This window comes from Sander vitreus, chromosome 9, assembly GCF_031162955.1.
Source record: "Sander vitreus isolate 19-12246 chromosome 9, sanVit1, whole genome shotgun sequence".
Lineage (NCBI taxonomy): Eukaryota > Metazoa > Chordata > Actinopteri > Perciformes > Percidae > Sander > Sander vitreus.
Window position 1 is genome coordinate 5,725,562 of NC_135863.1, and position 23,868 is coordinate 5,749,429.

The 23,868-nt window shown below is 40.8% G+C and overlaps 2 protein-coding genes across 2 annotated transcripts; one reads left to right on the plus strand and one right to left on the minus strand.

Moving 5' to 3' along the window:
- The first annotated feature begins 1,249 nt into the window (after positions 1 to 1,249).
- Positions 1,250 to 18,875, plus strand: slc25a24 (solute carrier family 25 member 24). Its single transcript, XM_078258444.1, has 10 exons — positions 1,250 to 1,764; positions 7,679 to 7,805; positions 7,917 to 8,004; positions 11,450 to 11,561; positions 14,813 to 14,971; positions 15,371 to 15,523; positions 16,178 to 16,285; positions 16,731 to 16,898; positions 17,050 to 17,200; positions 17,730 to 18,875. The coding sequence occupies exons 1-10, from the start codon at positions 1,585 to 1,587 to the stop codon at positions 17,909 to 17,911; spliced, it is 1,428 nt and encodes a 475-aa protein (XP_078114570.1). The 5' UTR covers positions 1,250 to 1,584; the 3' UTR covers positions 17,912 to 18,875.
- A 724-nt stretch (positions 18,876 to 19,599) lies between these two features.
- On the minus strand, positions 19,600 to 22,089 carry LOC144523119 (transmembrane protein 69-like). The gene is made up of 3 exons (XM_078258445.1): positions 21,986 to 22,089; positions 20,816 to 20,857; positions 19,600 to 20,711 (listed from the first exon to the last, which is right to left on the minus strand). Exons 1-3 carry the CDS (start codon positions 21,992 to 21,994, stop codon positions 19,941 to 19,943), a joined length of 822 nt encoding a protein of 273 aa, XP_078114571.1. The 5' UTR covers positions 21,995 to 22,089; the 3' UTR covers positions 19,600 to 19,940.
- Positions 22,090 to 23,868: the final 1,779 nt, after the last annotated feature.

The following is a 23,868-nucleotide window of genomic DNA, read 5'->3' on the forward strand; positions in this document are numbered from 1 at the left end:
ATTATTATTTTAACCGATAATCAGACATTACTTTGGATTATATTTTGTATAATTTAGTATAAAGTAGTAGCATACAATTGAAATACTGACGTAACGTACTACTCTGCTTTTATTTTGAAATAAATAAGGATTAAACGGATGTACAGTAATAACAGATATTAGCTTGAACGGAGTTCCTTAAAGCCCGCCTCCTCACTCCGTTGCCCCCTGGCGATCAGTCGGAGCAACAGCAGCACCGATTGGACAGATTACGGCAACAAAGTGAAACCAGCTGCTGTTATGTAACATTTGTCGCCACCTCGTGGTACCTTAAAGGCATTGCCTTGGATTACATATTAAACTTCACTTTTCAAGCCAGTTTCTTTTAATCTTTTAATAATATTTTATTTTTTTTTATTTTTTTTTTTTTAAATCTAACCCATGATTCTTACTGGCTTCTGAGTGGAATATTATGTTATGCTGGTTTTGCACAATACCATACCCACTATAACCAAAGTTATCTATTTGCACTTTATTACTCATATGACACTGGTATTGCACACATAGCCTACCCACTATTACCTTGTTCTATTATTTCATTGACTACTTTATTGTTTTGTTTTATTCTAACTTAAATATGTGAATATTTGTTTATACATTGCTGTGTGTGTAGCGAGGAGAGGGCTACAATATATGTTGCCTACTTTTATTAAAAGTTTCACCTTGACATTTTTTGGAAGTTCTTTGGTGCACAACATTATTTTGTAAAAATGGAAAAAACTGAATGTAAGACATTAATCCGATTTCCAGTTCATCCCCCACTCCATATTCATCTCTGTCTTTTTCGTCTTCAGTGGCGCTCCAGTGAATGGGTTCTGGGGATATGTTTTGCTTTGGCCACCTGCCAGATTCCTGTCGGTATGACTCACCGAACTGAATCAGACTGTATATGTCGACTGGAACACACTAGCCTATATGGGGACTAGGACCGTATGAATATGCATATTTCCCGCGTGTGTGTGTGTGTGTGTGTGTGTGTGTGTGTGTGTGAGAGAGAGGTTACGCCGCAACCACAACAAAGAACAAACTAAGTTTCAAAAAGCAGAAACTAAAAGCTTGGGGAAATAAATAAGAAAGGGAACTATTTGAAGGAAAAGCACGATCAAAGTCTAGGCTATATCACCTGTGTAATCAGGCAACACGCCATGAAAAATTGTGTAAGTGTTGTTACTGCTGAGGGTGTGTCTCTGTATGTGTGTGGTCAGAAAAGAGGAGGTCTTCTAAGGCAAACTAAACCGAGTATCCCCACCCTTCTGCTCAGCGCTGTCAACCTACCTCATCCATAAACTGCTTTTATTAGGCTAAATCTACATTACGTAGTCTGACATACCGGATTATTTACCACACCGATTTAAAAGGATTTTTTTTCTACAACTTGAACTCAACTGCGGAAATCTCGTTGAAACCACACGGGACGATCCTGCTGCTTCAAACCAGAAGTGCCAGCAGCCACAGGAATCGGTTTGTGTGTGTGTGTGTTTCCAGTGCAGTTTAATTGGCCAAGTTGATGTCTGCGTAGAGCTTGTTTTCGTTCTCAGTTCAACAATGTATCAAGTCGTAAGGAAGCTGTTTTTTACGGACTGCCAGTGCGCTCAAGATGCGTCGAAAACGTACGATGATCTGTTCGCCAAGCTGGACACCAACAAGGATGGAAAAGTAGATGTGTCCGAGCTGAAGGCAGGCCTGGCTGCTATGGGCATCAATTCTGGGAAAGATGCAGCTCAGGTACAGCCATGGATACATACTATAGACATACAGTCTATGATACATACACAGGAAACATAAACCTCATAGGGAGGGACAGTTGGCACAGATAGGCTGCTTTATGTAGTACTGCATTCCTGAAGGAACAGACTGCAATTACTCATGCATTAACAACCCTAACAATAAAGTGGAGGCCTCAGGGGAAGTAACTATGTACATTTACTCAAATACTGTCAAGGAATACAGTTTTTAGATGCATGGTACTTTATTGTGAGTTTTACTTTACTAACATTTCATTATCAGTTCATCATCTGTTGATTATGTTTTTTAAACTAATTTTAGATAAATAGGCTCATCACATTTCCCAGCTGACATCTTCAGATGTCTTGTTTTGTCCAACCAGCAGTCCAAATCCTTCAGATAATCACTTTATTTTGATATAAAACAGAGAAAAGCAGCTTTTCTAAACACTCGAGGAGTTGGAACCAGAACTATTTGTAAATTTTGCTTGAAAATTGAATTAAATGAAAATGTGTCATTAATTCATCAACTAATTGCTTCAGCGCTGCTTAACTTGACTGTGCTTTGTACTTTGCACTGCATTCATTATTTCACAACAATATTTCCAAATACTGCAGCTTCTGGTTTTCAATCAAACCTAAGCTACTGTAAATACGGCCCCTGTCCAGTAATAATCTTGTGATGTCACCTCTTCATAGACACAATGCATTTTCAAACATATTCTAAAGAGATGAGAAAACTCACCACTAGGTGTGCACGATTCAGAATATGTCACGATTCTATTCGATATCGATTTTTGGGCTCAAGATTCAATTCAAAATTGATTTTCGATTCAAAAACGATTCTCGATTAAAAAGACGATTCACCGTATGTAAATGTAGTTACTTTTCCCATGTGATTGCAGTAGACATCCATCCATCCATCTTCGTCCGCTTATCCGGTATCGGGTCGCGGGGGTAGCAGCTCCAGCAGGGGACCCCAAACTTCCCTTTCCCGAGCCACATTAACCAGCTCCGACTGGGGGATCCCGAGGCGTTTCCAGGCCAGGTTGGAGATATAATCCCTCCACCTAGTCCTGGGTCTTCCTCGAGGTCTCCTCCCAGCTGGACGTGCCTGAAACACCTCCCTAGGGAGGCACCCAGGGGGCATCCTTACCAGATGCCCGAACTGGCTCCTTTCGACGCGAAGGAGCAGCGGCTCTACTCCGAGCTCCTCACGGATGACTGAGCTTCTCACCCTATCTCTAAGGGAGACGCCAGCTACCCTCCTGAGGAAACCCATTTCGGCCGCTTGTACCCTGTATCTTGTTCTTTCGGTCATGACCCAGCCTTCATGACCATAGGTGAGGGTAGGAACAAAAACTGACTGACAAGACCCCAAGGTACTTGAACTCCTTCACTTGGGGTAAGGACTCATTCCCTACCTGGAGAAGGCACTCCATCGGTTTCCTGCTGAGAACCATGGCCTCCGATTTAGAGGTGTTGATTCTCATCCCAGCCGCTTCACACTCGGCTGCGAACCGATCCAGTGAGGGCTGAAGGTCACAGGCCGATGATGCCATCAGGACCACATCATCTGCAAAAAGCAGCGATGAGATCCCCAGCCCACCGAACTGCAACCCCTCTCCACCCCGACTACGCCTCGATATCCTGTCCATAAATACTACAAACAGGATTGGTGACAAAGCGCAGCCCTGGCGGAGGCCAACTCTCACCTGAAATGAGTCCAACTTACTGCCGAGAACCCGGACACAGCTCTTGCTTTGGTCGTACAGAGATTGGATGGCCCTGAGAAGGGACCCCCTCACCCCGTACTCCCGCAGCACCTCCCACAGTATCTCCCGGGGCACCCGGTCATACTCCTTCTCCAGATCCACAAGACACATGTAGACCGGTTGGGCATACTCCCAGGCACCCTCCAGGATCCTTGCGAGAGCAAAGATCTGGTCCGTTGTTCCACGACCAGGACGGAATCCGCATTGTTCCTCTTCAACCTGAGGTTTGACTATCGACCGAACCCTCCTTTCCAGCACCTTGGAGTAGGCTTTACCTGGGAGGCTGAGAAGTGTGATACCCCTGTAATTGGCACACACCCTCTGGTCCCCCTTTTTAAAAAGGGGAACCACCACCCCGGTCTGCCACTCCTTAGGCACCGTCCCAGACTTCCACGCAATGTTGAAGAGGCATGTCAACCAAGACAATCCCTCCACACCCAGAGCTTTAAGCATTTCTGGACGGATCTCATCAATCCCTGGGGCTTTGCCACTGTGGAGTTGTTTAACTACCTCAGCAACTTCCACTAGGGAAATTGACGACAATCCCCCATCATCTTCCAGCTCTGCCTCTACCATAGAGGACATATTAGTTGGATTTAGGAGTTCCTCAAAGTGCTCCTTCCACCGCCCTATTACCTCCTCAGTTGAGGTCAACAGCGTCCCATCCTTAGTGTACACAGCTTGGATGGTTCCCCGCTTCCCCCTCCTGAGGTGGCGAACGGTTTTCCAGAAGCACCTTGGTGCCGACCAAAAGTCCTTCTCCATGTCTTCTCCGAACTTCTCCCACACCCGCTGCTTTGCCTCTTTCACGGCAGAGGCTGCAGCCCTTCGGGCCCTTTGGTACCTTGCAACTGCCTCCGGAGTCCTCTGGGATAACATATCCCGGAAAGACTCCTTCAGTCGGACGGCTTCCCTGACCGCCGGTGTTCGTGGGTTACCACCCCTTGAGGCACCTAAGACCCTAAGACCACAGCTCCTCGCCGCAGCTTCAGCAATGGAAACTTTGAACATTGTCCACTCGGGTTCAATGCCCCCAGCCTCCACAGGGATGCACGAAAAGCTCCGCCGGAGGTGTGAGTTGAAAGTCTGTTGGACAGGGGCCTCCTCCAGACGTTCCCAATTTACCCGCACTACCCGTTTGGGCTTACCAGGTCTGTCCAGAGTCTTCCCCTACCCCCTGACCCAACTCACCACCAGATGGTGATCGGTTGACAGCTCCGCCCCTCTCTTCACCCGAGTGTCCAAAACATACAGCCTCAGATCAGATGAAACGATTATAAAATCGATCATTGACCTTTGGCCTAGGGTGCTCTGGTACCAAGTACACTTATGAGCATCCCTATGTTCGAACATGGTGTTTGTTATAGACAATCCATAACTAGCACAGAAGTCCAACAACAAACAACCACTCTGGTTTAGATCAGGGAGGCCGTTCCTCCCAATCACGCCTCTCCATGTGTCTCCATCATTGCCCACGTGCGCGTTGAAGTCCCCCAGCGGAACTATGGAGTCTCTCACTGGAGCCCCATGCAGGACTTCACTCAAGGTCTCCAAGAAGGCCGAATACTCCAAACTCTTGTTTGGTGCATATGCACAAACAACAGTCAGAGTTTTCCCCCCCACAACCCGCAGGCGTAGGGAGGCGACCCTCTCGTCCACCGGGTTAAACTCCAACGTAGCGGCGCTCAGCCGGGGGCTTGTGAGTATCCCCACACCCGCCCGGCGCCTCACACCCTGGGCAACTCCGGAGAAGAAAAGAGTCCAACCCCTATCCAGGAGTATGGTTCCAGAACCAAGACTGTGCGTAGAAGTAAGCCCCACCAGATCTAACTGGTAGCGCTCCACCTCCCGCACAAGTTCCAGCTCCTTCCCCCACAGAGAGGTGACATTCCACGTCCCCAGAGCCAGCGTATGCTGCCCGGGTCTGGTCCGTCGAGGCCCCTGACCTTCACTGCCACCCGTGTGGCCGCACACCCGACCCCAGCGGTTCCTCCCACAGGTGGTGGGCCCATGGGATGGAGAGATGTATGCCACGTAGCTTTTTCGGGCTGTGCCCGGCCCGGCTCCGTGGCAAACCCGGCCACCAGACGCTTGCTGACGAGCCCTCCATCTGGGCCTGGCTCCAGACGGGGGCCCCGGGCTTCCTCCGGGCAGGGTCACTTCATCCCTTCCTCGATTTTTCATAGGATTTTTGAACCATTCTTTGTCTGGCCCCTCACCTGAGACCACTTTGCCTTGGGAGACCCTACCAGGAGCACAAAGCTCCAGACAACACAGCCCTCAGGTTCATAGGGACACACAAACCTCTCCACCACGATAAGGTGATGGTTTCCGGAGAGGTGCAGTAGACATACATACATACATACATACATACATACATACATACATACATACATTTTGTTTTTATTTTTATTTTTTTATTGCAGTAGACAAAAGAAAAATGGATTTTTGGAATTCTATGAATCGATTTTGAATCAGTAGAGCTTGAATTGCGATACGAATGTGAATCGATTTTTTTGCACACCCCTACTCACCACCAGCTCTATTTGGAAGCTCTTCTGAAACTTTTGATTATATCACATTGTCCAGTTGTCATAGATGTTCCTTTTTTTTTTTTTTACTGATACAGTAACATTTGAATGCAGGACTTTTACTGAGCAGGGAAGATGAAAGAGAAGTAAATCTGGAGTATTTCAACCATCAATGATAAACCAATCCTAAACCCAAACTCTAGTCAGAAATCTAATCTAACAGTATTTTTTAACATGTTTATACCCTAATAGTAACAAATCACCTGGAGCATATTTACCTAAACAATCTGGCTTCTCTAGAAATCTGGATTCTCTACCAAAAATAACAGCAGTCTGAGGCTTGAAAGGAGCAGGGTGGGTCGAGAAAAGGTGAGGCAGCATGTTTGAAACTGTCTCATAGTTTAAACTGTAGTGCAGTTGAGCTTTTATTGTGGGCTGTGACTTGAAGAGGAAGGTCCCACCCTGCTGATCAAATAATATTCCATTCCTCACGCTCATCAGTCTGATAACTGTTAAAGTGTAGAGCAGGAAAAAAAGGTTCAGAGGTCACTGCTGTGTGTGGCCAGGTGTTGTAAAACAGGAGCTTTAACTATCTGTGATACTGATATGATAAAGAGGTAATCAATATGAGTAGGGATGCACCGATCCGACTTTTTCAGTCCCGATACCGATGCCTGGGCTTTGTGTATCTGTTGATACCCGATAGCGATCCGATACCGTTGTTGAATTAATAATACACTGTATACCTTCCACCTTATACCTTCCTTCCACCATGTGGAAGAGACTAAAGGCACCAGACTTTCCTAACTAAACATTACTTTCCTACCTAAGACAAGATAACATAGATGTAATGTATTGAATTCTTATTTATTTGTACACTCAACTCTTCCAGCATGCGACACACAGAGGACAGAGGAAAAAAAAAAAAAAAAAACTGGATCTACCCGTGGATCTGTTAATTTTTCCGATCCCCGATCCAGCTATTTTGTCAATATCGGGACCGATATCCGATCTTAATATGGGATCGGTGCACCCCTAAATATGAGCACTGGCTGCTTTTTAAACTGCCTCATTCAGTCAGTAGCGTCCACAAGTCATCTCTTAAAACTTGACTTTTCCTATACTTTTTTCTTTTCCGTTTCCATGTAGACCATGTTGCACCCATCCACATGGCTTGGATGGCCACTTGACTATCTGGGAATGTTCAATAGTAACACTAAGGTCCAGGTTTCAGTTTATCCTCTGATCCCGAATCGGCACACTGTTGTGCAACATTGTGTACCTACAGCAAGACTGAATGAAATCCCCTCTTGATTATAGACCATCCCTCTACAAACAAGGATAGTGTTTATTTACATATCACTTTGCAAATGAATAAAAAGTGATCCAATTCAGATTTAAATGAATAAAAGCAAAGCAGGAAATATAGAGTCAAAGGAGGATTTTGCTGTGTTATTCTGCCACCAGCTGGCAGAAACAAGCAGCTGCTGTATAAAAAGAAGAGATGACAGACTTTACCCAAAAACCTCTCCCACCACCCAGTGAGACAGCCATCAGAATCTGATACTCTGAAACTAAACTGAATTTCTAATATTGTGTGTTTCATTAGGAAATAATGTCCTCTGGAGACGAAGACAAAGATGACGGGCTCGACTTCATCGAGTTCTCCAATTATCTAAAGGAACATGAGAAGAAGTTACGAATCACCTTCAAGAGCTTGGACAAAAACGATGATGGTATGGTGTAATTATCTTACCTAGCAAACTTTTAAGTTCATGAATGATGAAAATGTACCTAAAAAGTCAAACCAAATGCCAGGAATTCTACTGTGTTTTTATTTTCAACAGGTCAAATAGACTTAACGGAGATACAGCAGTCACTTGCAGATCTGGGACTGAACATCAGCAAAGAGGAGGCGCAGAAGATCCTTCAAAGGTATTCTGCTTATTTTAGCTTTAATTGAGCAAGGTCACGTTGGTCACGCAAGAGTTACAGTGTTTCCTTTAGGATTTCTTTTTAGCAGTGGGGGCAGGTCTGTCCGAACAAAGACCCCCCCACCCCCAACAAGTTGAACGTTGTCCAAATAGAACGGACCCACCGCAGTGACATTTTTGGTGGAGCTGTTCGTTTAATAGTCCAGCAGCCAATGGGGGGTGCATTATGTCGGCAGGATAATTTAAAAGGCAACCGCGACTAGATTGTGCGTCTGCCCTATTTCTGATACCGTGGCGGCAGAAATTTTGCCATGGCGGGCCGCCACTACAAAATCAACATAGAGGAAACACTGACTTAGTTGAGAGTTAAACATCTTATCCCAGATAAATATGAAAATATTATGTTACTCTTACTTGTGGATCCAAGCCAAAACCCTCATGAACCTTTAAGTGGAAGAAAGATGTCAAAGGTGGGGACCAGTGTGAGGGACTGATAACCAGTTCAGTCTGTAACTTGGCTGAAAGCTGACAGCACATGATAAAGAGCTGGCAAGATGTCTGACTGTGTTAGAGAACGCATCCAAACATGTAGATCAAGAGTTTTACCTTAAAATAAACTCTGATTAAAAAAAAAACAACCTGTAATTTGGAATTTTCTGGGACAAATGGGTTCATGTCATTTTATTTCTCAAGCACTGCTGATTTGGTCACATTGCCTTTTAGAAAGTATGTTTCCCATGCAATCACAGTTTTAGTACACATAATATATTTATACACATATACTATTCACTTCCTTGTTACTGTAGTTAAATAACAAGTTTGTGCAGATAAACAACCCACATGCTTCCTCCATGAGTTAAAGGATTTGTTTATAAGCACTGTAGCTGTGTGAAATAATAACAACTAATATTTTTTTTACTTATGCACATAAAGAAATCTTCAAGAACATTTCAAAGTTGATTTCATTTGAATTTGCCAACATGTTACACATATTGAACTTTTAATAACCAAATAATAATAATATAAAGGCAAATGCTTTCTTTCTTTCTTTCTTTCTTGGAATACAGGGCTGTACATATCTATTTTTTTGTTATAACATTTTTCTTGGTCATTTGTACATAATGTTCTGACCTACTTGTGTAAGTTACATATGTGCGTAAATCTTTCTGTGATGTCATCAAAACTTGCACCCTCGTAGTAAAAACGTGTATTATTACATTTAGACAGACATTAATACTAATCATTTTAACCACCTCAATTACAATTTCCTACTAGTTTAACAAGTTTATATTCCCACAAACAATATCCAGTATTAGTATTGCAAGTAGTGTTAGATAAAATATTACTAGCCTAGCCATAATAGTTGACTGGAGTGACTCCTGATTGGCTGGTCGGGTACTGTCGCCACAGGATTCATTTCTTGCGTTGTTTTTTCTCGTAGACAGTGATTTATAGCCTACAAGTAGAAGAAGAAACGGTTCAGGGTTTATGTTCGGTGGCTGCTTTCCTCTGGAGGTATGAAATAAACATTTAAGCTAATACTGTCTTCGACGTCCTTTGTTAAAAATGACGAGAATACGTAGGCTATCGTGTTTAAAGTTTACTTGAAAGTTCTTGCGTCGCTTTAATTCTGTGCGAATCAACATCAACATATGTCAACCTTTTTGGTGTTATTGCAGCGAAAGTAAAATGATGCAAACGCTCATAAAGATAGAGTAGGCTATACATTACTTAAAGGACCTTATATAATAGAAAAATACGCAAGTTGTGTAAATAACTAGGGTAAAGAAGCTCCGTTTTGTGCCCGTGCATACAGTAATGAGAAAGATAACAGCTGCAGTAGACGTGGAAGTGGAGAGATAGTAGTTATACTTTTTAATACACATTTCTCAATATAGTTATGATGGTACAGTAGCCTATTTCTATTGTTGTAGAATATTTCTCAGATTGCATGGAACCCTCAGCAATCCTGGCATCAGGGACTCCTGAAACTTCATCAACACACAAAGGCCTATAAAGGTTATAAGATATTAAAAGATATAGGAGCAGCTCCAGACTATAGTCACCGTCGGTATAACACACATCTTTGGTTCCCTGCTTTTGCTTTGGGTTCATAAATGCTGATTGAGCTACCTGATGCTAAAATAATATGATGTAATTTAATGCTTTTGTTATCATTATAGTCTCCAACATTTTTTAATAAATAATAATAAGTCAAAGCTCTGGGACCTACATGTGTGTATACCCTGTTTATTATGTGTCTTTCAGTGAGTCATACTTGGAAGCACAAAAACAAAAACAACAGACATTAATATTACGTGGTAACACTTTTTAAGTAAGCAAATTGTGAAGAAATGTTCAGCAGTGTAGAGAGAAATCATATTTAACACTTATGAAGAAACAAGTTTGAAGTGTTACAATTGAATTGTTGAATTGGATCCTGTTTAGTACTTGATATTGTTTGCTCTGCAAGTCAGGCCAGGTTTATGCAGTGCGCTCTGCAGTATATGTTCTGACTTTGCATAGACAAAGTTAGAAGCAACAGATGTACAAGAGCAGGCTTGACAGTGAGACCTAGAAAGAGAAGTGAAGCAGGTTGTGCATGACTATGAATCACACCGAAAGATTAGTTTGAAATCCACAGAGAGTAATTCATGAGTGTGTATGTGTGTGTCATCCTGCCCAACTAAATTGGAGGAAGGAAATGAAGGACAGATGAACATTTAGAGCAGATGAGGACAGATTGATTATAGAAGAGGCCAAAGGAGAGGTGGAGGAGACACACAATGTGTTTCTAGCTATACAAAGATAAGCACAGACATATATCAGTTATGCCATTTTTGTTTGCTAATTAGACTTAATGTAAAATGAAATACTGTTATAGTTAATGGTGGTTTTGATGACCTCAATCTTCATAATCTGACCTATTTCTTGTCTGCATGCTCCCTTACCACTATCTGTTACCATTAGGCAAATCTCTCTCTCTCTCTCTCTCTCTCTCTCTCTCTCTCTCTTTCTCTCTCTTTCTCTTTCTGACTGAACAGAAGTAAGGAGGAGTCTAATTAGTCTAGAAAGTGAATGGGATTTGGAATAGAGTATCAGCATTGTTCCTAATACAGTAGTCCATTTATTTTAGTGGAGGGGGCTCGGATCACATGACGTGAAGTTTACAAGATAAATTGTGACCCTTATCTTGAAAAATGTGATGGTAATGATTTAATTACTGCCTGATATTTCATTCCATTTATGTTTCCTGTAATTGAATACACTAGATTTATTGTCTAGCCTAGTTGGTGGTGTTTGCTTGTGTGCTTCCAAAAATGTCCACAGTTGTCTCCCTTTAACACTAAAATACAAAACTTTTCTCCCGACATTAGGTTCAAATTTTAGATAAAAACACATACAAAATGTGAAAAAAATGTCTTCTTCTTTTCCTTGTTGTGCAGTATTGATGTGGACGGCACCATGACTTTAGACTGGAATGAATGGAGGGAGCATTTCCTGTTTAACCCAGCCACCGACCTGCAGGAGATTATCCGCTTCTGGAAGCACTCTACGGTAAGGGGAGGGCATGACTCGGTGACTGTGTCTTTGTCCATATGTTGTGGACCAAACTTCAAAGCTTTAAAGTATTTTAAACTTATTGTTAATGGTTTTTTTGGGGTTTAAATGAATGGTGCTGGTAAATATGTATTTGTTTTGTTCTCCTGTGTAAGAGATTCCCTCATGCCAAGCATAATGACGGAATTTTTTTTTTTTTATACAATCTTCATTTTGCTCTGGCGTCAAGGCCAGTCTGAGCAGGTTGAGAATGCTCTCACATTAGAGGGTGGATACCCGAACCGAGCACGTTGGGATCCGACGGTACCCGACGGTACCCGACGGGCCGGGTTCGGACAAATATTTAGAAATGATGTTCGGGTCGGGCTCGGTCACGGTCACATGAGCGCAATAAGGCATTGAACATTTAAAATTTTAAAAAGCTTATTATGTAGGTGCGCGCCTGTGTTAACGTGCGCTTGTTGCCCCGTGTGCGCTGATGCGCTCATCTGTTGACATTTCCAAATGCCTTCCTACAGTTGCTTAATAAAAGCGGACTTTCCACACAAACAAACGTACATGTGTCATTACTGTGAGAAAAAAAAAAAAAAAAGTTAACTGTTGGGCTCGGGTCGGCCTCGGACATAAATATCTTAATGCCTGTCCGACGCGGGCCGGCACTCTATCTCACATAGAAAAATAAATCACTAGTTAGAAACTCTACTTTAATAAAAATGGAAGAGACATGGAGGCCAAACAGTTAACCATCTTTATGTCCTTTGACTGTGGTAAGCTCCACTTAAAGAACCATTGCACTCAAAGGGAAAGTTGTGAAAGAGAGGATTTGGCAACAGATAAGTACTTCAATGTCAATAGATTAGACTCATTCATTTCCAGAGAAGAGGTGAGAAAAGGAGGGAGAGAGGTGGAGATAGAAGCTTGACCTAACTTTTGAATGATGGCCTTTTCTTGGAAAACAATATTTAACAAATAGATTTATTTACCATACTGAGTGAGAACCTTCTGGTCCCGTTTTAAAAATGTAGTATTAATTGTTGATGTACATCAATATCAAACACATTATTTCACCTCTAAACCTTTTGCAGCTTGTTAAACAAATAAAGAATATTCATATTGCAATGTTTTAACTGAAATTTCACATGTAGATTGTTGGCGTTATAGAAATATACTGTGACTTGTACTATGGTTGCATGACAGAGACACAGCCAGGTCCAGTCAATGGCTAATCTCTGACGTTTGCTGCATCTGTTCACTGGCACAGCCTTGGAGGTTAAATACACCTGGTAACCTGGCTGCTAAATTGATGCAGAGATAAACTAATTTCACAAGGATTATCTTGTCAGTGGGATTGGGACACGTCACTGAGAGAGGACAGGAGTGTAGAACAGGACAGGATTGGAGTCAAGTCACTGAGCTGAGGCATCAGTGAGACTAAAGCAGTGGTTGGTAACTTCTGTGGCAGTGATAGGGTCGTACTCCCGTATTCACGTCGATGGTTACTGGCCACTCGGGATTCAGCGTTTCTCCACTTGGGCTGGATTGGATCTACAGACCCTCAACGTCTGACGCGGGAACTTTATGTAAATTATCCTGATCAGTCTGAGAAATAGAGTTTAGGGGGGAGCTTGTACAACACTGGGACTATATTGTACTGGATGGCCATGGCTCTGCTGCACCCTCAGCAGCAGCAACAGGGAAAGTGGTTTTTCAATGACTTTGAAGATGATGGGGGGATCTATGTGGTGGAGGTGGACATGGTGGGTTTGTTTATTTAGCCTCACAGTCCAGGTTGTCGACTGGTCATGAATGAAAACTTGGTTTCGATACATTTTAGCTTCTCACAAATACTAAAATATTCAGTTTGTCAGCCCATAAATTACAATAAATTGCAGTCATGATATGTTTGCGGTAATTTAGAAATAGTGTTGCCATTATGTACTTTGTCCACTAGAGATGTTTGTTTTCTCAACTGGAAAACGTCCCACTCAGTACATCTTTGTCACAATTCTTTATTAATCAAATGCAAGGGTTCCTTGTGCTTATTTTATCTTTCCTTAGTTCCTTAACTTATGCATTGTATTAGCATTTTTTTAAACTCTCAAATGTTGAAAGGCCATAATGCTGGGCGTGGAAACAATAACGTAAATACTTGAGCTATTCTGATGCACTCCAATACCATAGCTTATAATGTTCTGTTTTTGTTGGGACTGTGAGACAAAGGTGTTCAATCAGCTCCGGTTTTGAGGATGTAGTTGGAGGTGGAGCAGTTGAATTGAATTGAATTCAACTATATTGTAAGATGTCCTTAATATTTTGTCCTTCCATTAAATCACCACATTTCTAACAAAGTCTCAGTTAAACAGAACATTATATTATACTGTGATATATATTATAGACTCACAAAAGCGAGTTGTTCATTGCTGGAATATTACTCAATATTTTATTACATCATGCAGATGTTCATGTTGTTTTGCCCTGTGTCTATATGAAAACAGATTTTCCAGTCATCTAGTTAAAAAGAGCAGAAAAGAGATGTGTCCCATGTTGCCTTACAAATGTCAGATGTGTGGGTTGACAGAAAAGACTGAAGTACTAGTAGGCTGGACTAGTCTTTGAACAAGACAATATGTTACTATTAATAAATCCCTAATATCAATGCAAGCCTTTATATCGCAGGATGATTGGTCCACACTTTTTTTTTTTTTTTTTACTTAACTGTCTAAATTAGATTGCAGTTGCAGAGTGTTGTAAGTGAGATTTGTTTTTTTATGTTTATAAAAACAACCGGTTTTGTAAAGTGCAGTGCACTGATGTAATTGATCTCCCAGCATGGAGCTGTAGTTACAGTATATAAGACTTTGGATAAAGGCATGCGGTTTGTTCCGTCATGCCAGGCATTAAGTTGACGGCAAAGCTGCTAATTGTGTGGTTTTGAAGCTGAGGGATTCACTTGATTGACACATGGATCTCAAGAACATGGGTTTGAAATGACTTTTGAAATTACACAAAGCTTAAGTGAAATTCACACAGGTCTATTTTGGCAGCCATGTCATGTTTTGGTTATACAGCAAGTCGGCATATCAGTTTGAGAGTCTACGGGGCCCTGAACAGGTTTTGAAGAATTTAAAGAACTTTTAAAAGAATTTCTTTTACCTCCTTGTTGATATTTAGAAACTAAACACAGTTCACACAGTATTTAACAGGTGTCTCCGACTGACTGTGATTTAATTGTATTGTGTTGTGTGTAGGTGCTGGATATTGGTGACAGCCTCTCCATCCCAGATGAGTTCACAGAGGAGGAGAAGACGACTGGTATGTGGTGGAAGCAGCTATCAGCGGGGGCCATGGCCGGCGCCGTGTCCCGTACAGGAACCGCACCACTGGACAGGATGAAAGTGTTCATGCAGGTGTGTCAAAACGTTTTTGTTTTTTTTCCATTATTGGTTGTCTGTCATGTCCACTCTGTCAGATGGTCTTCTATATTTTGGTATGAAATGTACTCCTTAAAGGCCAACGTAACCAAACAAAAACATGGTTCAATCCAAGCAGGGTTCAGAGTCACTGAACAGTGGAAGTGGTAGTATGTACACAGTAATATGATGTGTGCCATTAGAATAGGATCTCATAATACAACATACTACAGAATTACAATTACAATAATGACAAAAGTAAAAATAATTCCCTCATTTAGGTGTTTAACCTGTTGGAAATTGTATTTTATGCATCTTAAATGCTGCCTTTAAGACTACATGCATGTGTTCACTTTTTAAAGTAATGGCTCATAATGCAAGATTTTCTATGTACAGGTGCATTCCTCCAAGAGCAACCAAATCAGCCTGGTTGGTGGTTTTAAGCAAATGTTAAAAGAAGGAGGCTTGATGTCTCTGTGGAGAGGAAACGGTATCAACGTACTGAAGATTGCCCCTGAGACTGCCATTAAATTTATGGCCTATGAGCAGGTAAATCCAAACTGATTACACTGTACATTTCAGGTTATGTGCTAGAAAGATCATCATTCTGCAGCATGTCACTTTTGATGTAATGTTCTAATACCCAAGATCATAATATTGATGTAGAGTAAAATGATGCAATTTTCAGCTGAAGTTGATTGCTACTGATACCGGTCTTCAATAGTCATTGAGTTTTAATGCACTACTCCCTTATCAAGCCCTCCTCAAGCTATTGTTTTCTGAACTCCGTCAGCCTTACACTCAATCCCGAACTTTCGGATCCTCCTCTTCCTCACTGCTTTCCACACTTTCTGCACGCCTGTCCACAACGGGGTTCAGAGCCTTCAGCCATTCTGCCCCTCGCCTTTGGAACTCCCTCCCTCTATCCATCCGTACCATAAAGTCTCTACCGACCTTTAAAACCTCTCTTAAAACCCAACTATTCTTACACCACATAACTCCACTCTCCATCGAATTCATGGATAGATTGCTTTCTTTTCATTTTCTATCTCAATCTTTTAAAATGTGTTTGTTTAATTATATTTGCCTTTTTAACTGTATTTTTGCTTGTTTTAACTGTAAAGTGTCCTTGAGTGCTATGAAAGGCGCCCAAAAATAAAATGTATTATTATTATTATTATTATTATTACTGTGTTTCATTAGTTTAAGAAGTTGCTGTCCAGTGAACCAGGAAAGGTCAAGACCCATGAGAGGTTCATGGCTGGATCACTGGCTGGAGCCACAGCACAAACTGTCATCTACCCCATGGAGGTGAGCAGAGGTGGAGGCATTTACAGGTGTACCTGTGGCAATGGCTAATAATTAAGAGTGCCATCAGGTTAGAGAAAATGTATTTTCAAAAAACGTCGATGATGGTAGTTGTCTCTGTTAGGTCTACATTAATTGTCCTCTGAACATATCATTTTCATCCTAAATAAGCCTGTACCCTGCCTCTTTCAATCTAACCTGAAAACAAAGGGCAAAGTAAAAAGATGTGAGTGACATTACAGAAGATAATGCAGATTTACTTCCTTGCTTGTTAAGGTTAAATAATAACATAATGTATCAATAATGACAAATAAATCATTCCCATATTGTTTAGCTTTAATCAGACTGAAGGCTACCTTCCTATTGTTAAGCCTCAGCTGCTGACTGCTCCAAAGTAGAAGTGCTGTCAGGTAAAGAACAGCCTCCAGTTAAACCTATGTCCGTGCAGGTGATGAAAACCCGTCTGACCCTGAGGAAGACCGGACAGTACTCAGGAATGTTTGACTGTGCCAAAAAAATCCTGAAGAGGGAGGGAGTGAAGGCTTTTTACAAGGGCTACATTCCCAATCTTATAGGCATCATCCCTTACGCTGGCATCGATCTGGCAGTGTACGAGGTATGTGGAAAATGTAGAAACAAAGCTCTATTTCCATATGCAACATTAAAACAGTGAAGGGTTTTCACTTGGCATGTTCAATGGACGCCACTTAAATATGATAGAACTAATAGTCCTTTCTCATACACAAACACTTCCTTATCCTCACCAGAGCTTGAAGAACCTCTGGTTGTCCCGCTACGCCAAAGACTCAGCCAATCCCGGGGTTGTGGTGCTGCTGGGCTGTGGTACCCTGTCCAGCACGTGTGGCCAGCTGGCCAGCTACCCCCTGGCTCTGATCCGCACCAGGATGCAAGCACAAGGTACAGAGAGCCAAACCTCATTCAAGATTCTGTCAACTTTTAATTTAGCCCTGTTGGTATTTACCCAGTGCTCCCATGATCTTATCCATAGGGATTAACATGGTGTAGTAAATAATTTCAAAATCGTTCAAAATTTTAAAAGAATATATAGAAAGTAGTTAATCAATTAAACTGTGAATGTTGTATTATTGGTAGAGAAGTATCCCCTAATAGGCACGGCACTACTGTAGCCAAAGTAAAGATTGAGTAAATATTAAAGCAGTAATAATTAATATTTTTAAATTAACAATGGATCGCATGACTATTTGTATGTGAAAGATGTTCCTTGTTGTGATGAACCTACAGAGAATTATTACCTGACATGACAAGTGGACAAAAAGATGTACAGTATATAAGGTGAAAAACCTTTGGCATTACGTGGTTGGTTGGTTACTAAATGACAAATGAAAGCACTGACATTATCTGACACTAGTATGTCTGCTTTTATCAAGAATCCAGCAGTTTTAGATATTTTTTCCCTTTTTCTCAGCGTCTCTCGAGGGATCAGAGCAGCTGCCCATGAACCTTATGGTGAAGAAGATTCTGAAAAATGAAGGCTTCTTTGGACTTTACCGTGGCATCCTGCCAAATTTCATGAAGGTCATACCGGCTGTCAGCATCAGCTACGTGGTGTATGAGCACATGAGGTCTGAATTGGGTATTCAAAAGTAGGCAGCAGTCATTTGTGACTATGTGTGTTCGCGAGAGTGTAAGAGGATGTGCAGCAACTTTTTTTATTTCAAAACCCATCCCTTTTAACATATTAGGGAAGCTGTTATGTAAATAATTTGTTTACCTGTAGGTCTCCAAAGTCTCAAGGTGCCGCATATGGAGCCATTGTAGAAGTTTTTAAAGTGATTGCAAGACTTTGGCTGAACTGTTGAGCATTTATAATGATTGCAAAAGAGTTGACTAATGACTAATACAACTTCTACAATGTTTTCAACTGTATGTTGTTTGTCCACAGATTTAAGTGCACTGTCAGTTTCACTTTCAGTTGAATCAACCAAAGAGATGGATATTAAGAATGAATGAAAACCCAAAACACGTGGAGAGGTTCACTTTCTTTTAATTGTTGATGTGGATAGAAATGGCAATATTTTTTGTGTCAGTCATTTTAAGTATGGGTCCGGTTATGTTGCATGTTCTTCTAACATTTTTCCAGAAGGCACCAGCAAGTTCCAAAAAGTGGAACACTTGCTGAAGTGGGATAACAATAGACTGTAAAATAAGGGGATGACACATTTTTGTTCTTTTTTTGCTATCTTTATAGACAAACTGTTGTAAGAACATTTACATTTGACATTCATTCAAAGACACTCATCCAGCTTTATATTTTAGTTTCCCAAAATAGTTTGAGTGGGGAGCTGTTTCACCTAGAAATCTGAGGGAACTTTTGAAGTGCAATACTGTATTTACACCTTGGTGATTCACATTATGGTATGTTTGAGACAGGTATGTCCCTTTGGGAATGGATATGTGCAGATTTGGTGAACAGGGGAGTAATGTGCCTTATGCGTTTTTTCTCAGATATCTGTTGACTTTTACACCCCTCATTTTTTTTGCCTTTCTTTTCAATATTTGGTTCATTAGATGCTGGTGTTTACATTAATAAAACATTGGAATACAAAAGTGAGACGTTTTGAGTGCATTTCTTTTCAGCTTACTGTGGTTGAAATGTATTTTAAAGAAAACATTTGATGTTTGTCGTAAAGGTGAGGCACAACATAAAGAGGCAAGTAATGAATCACTTGTGATCTGAAAACTTGCTCTGTGATCCCAGATGTATTCTGAGTGCAAGCTTTCACTCAAGCCTTGTGTGTTGCGCCATTTGATCCCTGAAGCTTTAAGTACAGATTACTCCACTTTAGATCTTGTGTAATACTCTTTTGCCCAGTGATGTCAATACTTCTGACTAGCTGTCTGATCTTGGCCAGGACACAGTAACGGGTTCTGTTCATTTGTAGCATTGCCAGGGGCGTAGCACAAAATTCTGGGCCCTGTAGAAAGGCATTTTCTATGGACCCCTCTCTGCATCCACAACTATTCATTTTAGCATCTTTTTGGGCCCTCCTCACGAGGGCCCTGGGTACCCAGTCCCCCCCGACCCCCCAGTCCCACACCCCTGAGCATTGCACTAAAGAAGGGACTAAAGGAGATTGCTTCCCAACGTGTCCACTTCCTGCTTAATAACTCAAAACATGATTTTGATTTCTGAATGATCACTTAAGTCAAGCTAAAATGTTTAATGTAAACATCTTTTGGTCACAGCTTCTAAAATGTTTATTTTTACTCTTTCATAATCACAAATCAAATATCTCTGGGCCAAAAATAGAAAACAATTAGACAAAAGAACATAGTATGCTGAATGGTGAAAGTGCATTTATTTGACATTCATTGAGCAACAACTTCCACATTTCAGTCTTTTTTGTTAGTTCTTTTAATTTTTTTTTGCTAGCTTAAAAAAAACAAACACTGACAAGCTTTTTTTCTTCAGAATAATTTGAAAGATGGTACATGTACATACAAAACTTCTATACATTAGACATAGGCCAGTTTTGTTCAAGAAAAAACACAGATCATGACCAGACTGACAGACAGCCCTGTGATTAAGACAGAAGAGGGGCAGACAACTTTATTTTCAAGAAATAAGATCTCCAAAATAAAAATAGTGGCTCTATAGTTTATATATCTATATTATTTAATCTGAGAATAGCTTCTTTTCTGGGTATATTCCATTTATTATGAGTGTACCAATAAGAGAAAAAAATGCCACAGTGGTCAGGATGGAGCGCAGGGCTTTAAACCAGCTGGGGTAAGTGGGCAGCAAAGACAGATCATAATGCAGCGATATTCCTAGTCCCATGATAACCATGGTGGCTGCAGGAACAATGCTATCGCTCATCAGCATGGACCCCCAGGCTAACAGGGGGGGAACCACACTGTTGGCCAGGTTCATCCAGTCAGGTTTTGCTGGGCTGCTCTCAGGAAGAGCGAATCCCCAGCGAGCTCCACCCAGGAAGGAAACAATGGAGGCACCGTAAGCTAACTGAGCATAGGCCAACTCCGGAGAGTAGTTCTCAGTCACAGCCATGAGCAGAGGAGGGGCGACAAAGGGGATCAGCCCTGCAAACCCCAGGTACAGGCCAGGTTTGGGACCTTTCCACAAGTCCTTCATGTCATAGCGCAGCAGATCCAGCTCTCTGGGAGGAGGTTCAAGCTTTGGTCGCTTCTTCTGCCTCACAGCAGAAGAGTGGAAATGCTGGCTCCTCACTAAAAATGGAGCTGCATGACTGTTGGTCCTCTTGAAACCGAGGACAGCAGGAGGTTTTACTCGTCCGGCATCCCTTTCTGAAAACGGCAGCCTTGCTGTTGAGGCACAGCAGGTCTGCAGGGAGCTGGATCCACCTTCAGAAGCTCGTGTCAGGACTGATATCCAGCATTTTTGTGGAGGACCTGCCCAATGCCATACCTAAAGACAAGACATTTACTTTAAACATTTTTTTTTTTTAAATGATAAATTATTAAAATATGAGCAAAAGAACTTTTGGAACAAGTAAATCAGTGGTTTGTTACCTTATGGGCTGCAAAGGTGGTTTTAAACATATAAGAGAGCATCTGATGAAAAAAGTAAACAGAGATCAGGTTAGACAGAGCAAAGACACAATAAAAGCTGATTCACTCAAAATTAAAAGAAAAAAAGCTAATTAAAATATGAATAAAAAGGATAAAATGTAAAATGGGTTAGGGCTGCAAATAATGTTTATTTTAATTACTGATAAATCCTGATTATTTTCCCTGATCAATCATTTGGTCAATAAAGTGTCAGATTGTACAAAATAAATATCCAACACAAGCTGTATAAATATATACAAACACTGTTCTGCCGAACCTCCCAAACAAACTAAATTTAACACACACAAAGATGCATGGAAAATAAAACAGAACCCAAAGCATCTTAAAAGATGGCGCACTTTACTGAACCAAACAGAGGAAACTTGATGAGCGGATGTTGAACCATTCTGTATTTCTTTATCCCTCTATTATCCTCGGGTCAAATATGACCCATTTTCAAATTTGAATTTCTTTCAACCAAATTGTCAAAAAATAACGTGGGTGGTTTCATACAACGCTCTTTACAAGTAAAATAACTGTTCAGTTCACTGTTCTCATTGGATTTGGGTGTTTTATTCAATTTGAAAAAGGTAAAACAACGTTGAAAAGAAAGTGACAAAAATGTTAAAAACGTTGAAAAAGCGACAACGCGTTTTTAAAAAGCGCAAAAACTAACGTCGTCGGGAAACGTCACACAAACGTCAGGAAAAGCGTAAAAAACTAAAAGATGCATGATGGGCGACGGGAAGACAACACAAGGGTTATACTGGTTCACCCGCTCCTAGAATACATAGCTACAGTATATGGGTTCACCGTCACCGGTTTACATTCCTCTCTCAGCTAACGTTATACCAACATGTAAAAGTGTCTGCGGCCGCTAACTACAATATAGCTCAGACAGATAAGCATCATAAATAATGTGAAAAATCTAAACGTATCTTTATAACGTTACAGAAGATTTAGAGACTGACTAACGGCATGCGAGACCGCGACACAACAACGACTTTACGGAGTTAACGGCTAACGTTACACAGCTGAAGTAGGCCTATGTCTTAGCATTTAATATAACCGCATTCCTGAAACACGGACGAGCGCAATAATTATCTCTGTTTTAGGATAAAAACATCATACTTTAAACATGTATTCCCGGGGTCACACCGTATGTGACTTAGGCATGGATTTAGGGAAACAAGTTGGTACGCGGTTTACTTCCTTCCGTGTTTGCCAAGAAGCGTCCTAATCTAATGGTTCCACTTGAATTCAGTCTAAATAGAAGCAAGTTAGCCTGTATAGATTTATTAATAATTTGACAAAAATAAACTTGCTACAAACACAGATGTCTTTCTCATTTGTTTCAAACTGTCCGCCAGAGACGGTTATAGATAATCTTTGACTGATTAACGAGCATCATTCAGTTCGTCCGTCCCAAAGCAGATTAATCTCATGTTTAGCAACGAGGAGTCAGTTGAAAAGTTGGTCGTCTAGAAAAATAAAATACTTATCCAGTAAGGCATTTTCTCAAGTACTTTAGGCCTACTTAAGTACAATTTTGAGATACTACGACACTCTGCACTACAATACTGCACTATAGTTCAGCGGGAAATGTTTTAAGCCTATTTAGGCTACATTTATTTGACACATAGAAGTTGCAGATTCACATTTACATATACATATATTTGAGCAGTTGTTATATATTACTGTGTACATGATTGAGGTATTTATTATATGGCATTAGCATTATGTAGTAATTTAGCAGATTCAAGTTGAGCTAATTGTTTAATCGGTAGCAATTTTAATTTATTTATAGTATCAAATTATAACAAGAGTTATCTCAATAATAGTAAGAGTTATTGATATATAGTTATAGCAATGCATCATATTTCATCTATAAGGTGAACAGATGCTTTGTGTGCAAAATATTGATCTGCAAAATAACCAGAATCTACAGTTGTTAAAGTGAAGCATAAATTACATTATCCTCTGAAATTGTCTCTAATTATAAGTCTTTTCTACGAGTAAAAGAATCCAGCAACAGAACAGGCATCAGACACTAACTAGCCTAACTGAATGTAGTGTTCAGGCCTTCTCCTTCATCTCCTCACACTCATCTTACAACAAAGAGACAAACACATTTACAATTTACTACAAATTTAGGCTACAGTAAATTTCACCATAGTTGCATTATACAGACTATTCCACATAATATTGTCATATAGGTTCATATCATATTACTGTCAATTTTCCCTTTGAATAAGCAATAAGGACCAAAGAAGTCTTTGTGTTTTCTGGCAGTTGGTGTGCTTGGAGTGTGGAAGCACCATTGATGGGCTGTCCCAACACGATAACATGCTGTCAAGATGGCTGTCATTACCTGAGACAGTCTGGATAACTGGGAGCTCCAGTAAGAAAGTTACAAATTTCACTTTGTTATACAATATGTCAAAAGATGTAAAGGAGGTGAAAGTGGCTCCGTGTTAGGCCAAGTCTTCAATTAACAGATTAACAGATTATTTTGTAAACCCATACACAGCATGAATTCAGATCAGTCATTCACAAACGTACAGAAAGATGTACTTTAATAACACATCACCCAAGTTAGTGCCTCGTCATAAAAAGGCCGACATATGTAAGTCTGTACAAAAGAGCAGTGAAAAAAGCCTAATGACAGTTACATCCATGCCTACAGTGAGTAATTGGTGTGAAAACACCTCCATAACACATTTGTCATGATCATAGATAGATATATAGATATATAGATAGATAGATATACTTTATTCATCCCAAGGGAAATTTTAGACAACTGTACTAAAGTCCGTTGGAACAACATTTTGAAATAAAAGCATTCTGTTGGAGTACTTCTGATTCTAAGAGCAACATTCATCATAACAGGGTGTCCATGTAAACACTCATTGAGGAGTACATGATGTTAGATTTTATTGATGGTGTCGATACCATTCGATACCATGGTGTCGATTATATATATATATATATATATGTAGGTCCACCTCTATGAC